At 45.8% G+C, this 2,550-nt stretch overlaps 1 protein-coding gene across 3 annotated transcripts in view; it reads right to left on the bottom strand.

Annotated features, from left to right (window-relative positions):
* Positions 1 to 252: 252 nt before the first annotated feature.
* The window catches only part of Sltm (SAFB like transcription modulator), a 45,743-nt gene continuing 43,445 nt past the window's right edge, over positions 253 to 2,550 (bottom strand). For all 3 annotated transcript variants that reach the window (XM_028771306.1, XM_028771307.1, XM_028771309.1), the window contains one exon: positions 253 to 909. In XM_028771306.1, the coding sequence (XP_028627139.1) occupies positions 801 to 909 (109 nt within the window). In that variant the 3' untranslated portion in view covers positions 253 to 800. The remainder of the gene's footprint in view (positions 910 to 2,550) is intronic.

The following is a 2,550-nucleotide window of genomic DNA, read 5'->3' as shown; positions in this document are numbered from 1 at the left end:
GGAAGGAAGGAAGGAAGGAAGGAAGGAGGGAGGGAAGGAGGGAAGGAGGGAAGGAAGAAAAGAAAGAAAATGTGAAGATTCCCCCGCAAGTGTGCTTACCTGCTCAACTCAGTATGAGACCCTTATGACACACAGCACATGGACAAGATCTCCTTCAACTACATGGTCCTATATCATGCAAACCTGAACAAGTGTGTTGCTCTCTATGTAGAAAATCTACCTTCAATTTACAATTAAAAAGGTTCTCAACACTTTAGCAACTATACAGAATATGAAGGTTTATTTCCAAAAAGATTACATTTTTTTTAACCAGGATACACAGATGCACTTAATGTAACAGTACCTTCTGCAAAAATAGGTTACGTAATACTCCGAAATGCAAGGAACAAACTTATTCTCTAAAAATTAGACAGCAGGCTTTTGAAGCTCGAGTAGCCTTCAAAATGGAGGCAGCAGCCCTGGTGACAGCAGAGAGCGACGCTGCACATGAGCCAACCACTGCACATCAACCACTCACGTCCACACAGTGCCAAACACAACAGCGTCGTGCCAGTCCTTCCCAACGGCTCCCAGTGCTGCGAGACAAAGTTGAATGGTACACAAAACTATGAAAAGTTTCAACACAACTATTTAAACGTCTTCTCTAAAATTGAGAAAAGAAATCGTGTTAAATTTTTTAAAAAGAAAAACAGTCAGCTAGAACTCTCAAGCAGTCAGAGGTCCTCCTAGTAAGCAGTCAGGGAAAGTTTACAGGAGATCTCAATAAATTATCTTGAAGCCACAGCAGGAAGCTTGCTGTGTTAAAATCGACGTGGAGGTCCACTCTTAAACGGCTTAAACCCAGAGCTGCTTCCTCTCGGCAGGGAGTTGCCACTCATCTGTACGATCCTGTTAACTGGGGATGCAGTGCTAAAAGGGGGTCAAAGGGAAACAAAGGTCAGAACAAACAAACAATCACAAGAAGGCTTTCCCAGGCTCAGTGGCACACAGGCTGCCCTCTGCTTTACTCACCTACAGCAAGACTCTAGTCCTGTGAGGTGCATACCATTACTAACCCCTCTTTACCAAGGAAGAAACTGAGACCTGCAACTATCTTCTTGTTTTGTTTTGCAAGATAGGGTTTCTTTCTCTGTGTAGCCTTAGCTATCCTGAAACTCACCCTGTAGATCAGGATGGCCTTGAACTCACAGAGATCTGCCTACCTCTGCAGCCAAAAAGCTGGGATTAAAGGCATGTGGCACCACCTGCCTGGAAGTACATCTTGTCCATGGCACAGAGCTAACACACAGTGGGCAGCAACAGCGTGATCTTGGCACTCTCATTTCAATGCCCACTTCTTCAGAAGCCAATGCTATGCATATGACAAGACTACAGCTAGGCTTCTCCAATATCCATCCTGGATTAGCAGCAGCAACAGCAGCAGACTTGTGCAAAGTGTAAACCCACATCCTCTTCAAGGTTTCCTTCCTCCTCTTAATCCCTTTTTACACAGGATGTAATTATGGAGATGAGGCAAACCTTAAACTCAAGAACCTCCTCTAGTCTCCCTCTGCTGGTCCTAATTTGTACAGCACTCTAACCCCACTCTCTAGTCTGCTTTCATTAGTAGTGTTAAGGACACTGTGGTGCATATTAGAGCATCAGGAACTACCAGAAAACCAGTCAGTATCTGCAGTATCTTTACACTGAGAGCAGCAGTACAGACACCAGGAAGTGACAGGGAAACAACACTCCAAAACTCTATCATAACGGGCAGTAAAGTGCTTCCAATAAAGTGAGCTGAGAGCTCTGGGTTAAGTTTGTGACCTACAGAAGCCACTGTGGTTCTGAAGCAAAATGCATGGTTCCACAGCCGCGTTCAGAGGCAGTGTGAGGATCACACATTCTCTGGAAAGACCAGCCATGGGCTGGATGCAGAGGAAGGGACAGCACTGGAACATGCTTAACATCTGGACGCCATTTTGAATTTATTCTAAGAACAAAGAAAGATCAAGACTAGGCCATGTTTCTCCTGTCAGGGTTTTGAGGAGGCAGCACTGACAGGTAAAAGAAGCTTGAGGCAAGAAAAAAAAAAATTAAGTTGGAGAGGAACAAGTTTGCCTGCATCCTGGAGCTAACAAGAGAGGCATTACGGGGAGATGGCAGTGAAGAGTGATTGATATGTGAAGCTCATCTGCTTGAAGGAGCCAGAGAGGAGGTCAAGAAGGGAAAACACAGAAGGCTGGGAGCTGGGAGCTGGGAGCTGGGCACGATGCTGCACACTTGTAGCCCAGCACTCAGGGCGAAGAGCAGAGGCAGGAGGCCGGCAGAGCTCTTGAGTCTGAAGCCAGCATGGTCTACAGACAGCCAGGGATATGTAGTGAGACCCTGTCTTGAAAACACAAAGGAAGGAAAGAAGGAAGAAAGGGAGGGAGGGAGAGGAGGGAGGGAGGGAGGGAGGGAGGGAGAGAAGGAAGGAGGGAGGGAGGGGAGTAAGAGAAAAGATAAGAGAAAGAGGAAGAGAGAAAGAAAGAAAGAAAGAAAGAAAGAAAGAAAGAAAGAAAGAAAGAA

This window comes from Grammomys surdaster, unplaced genomic scaffold, assembly GCF_004785775.1.
Source record: "Grammomys surdaster isolate TR1022 unplaced genomic scaffold, NIH_TR_1.0 206, whole genome shotgun sequence".
Lineage (NCBI taxonomy): Eukaryota > Metazoa > Chordata > Mammalia > Rodentia > Muridae > Grammomys > Grammomys surdaster.
Note: the sequence above shows the minus strand (reverse complement) of the source record. Positions and strands in the feature narration are given on the sequence as shown.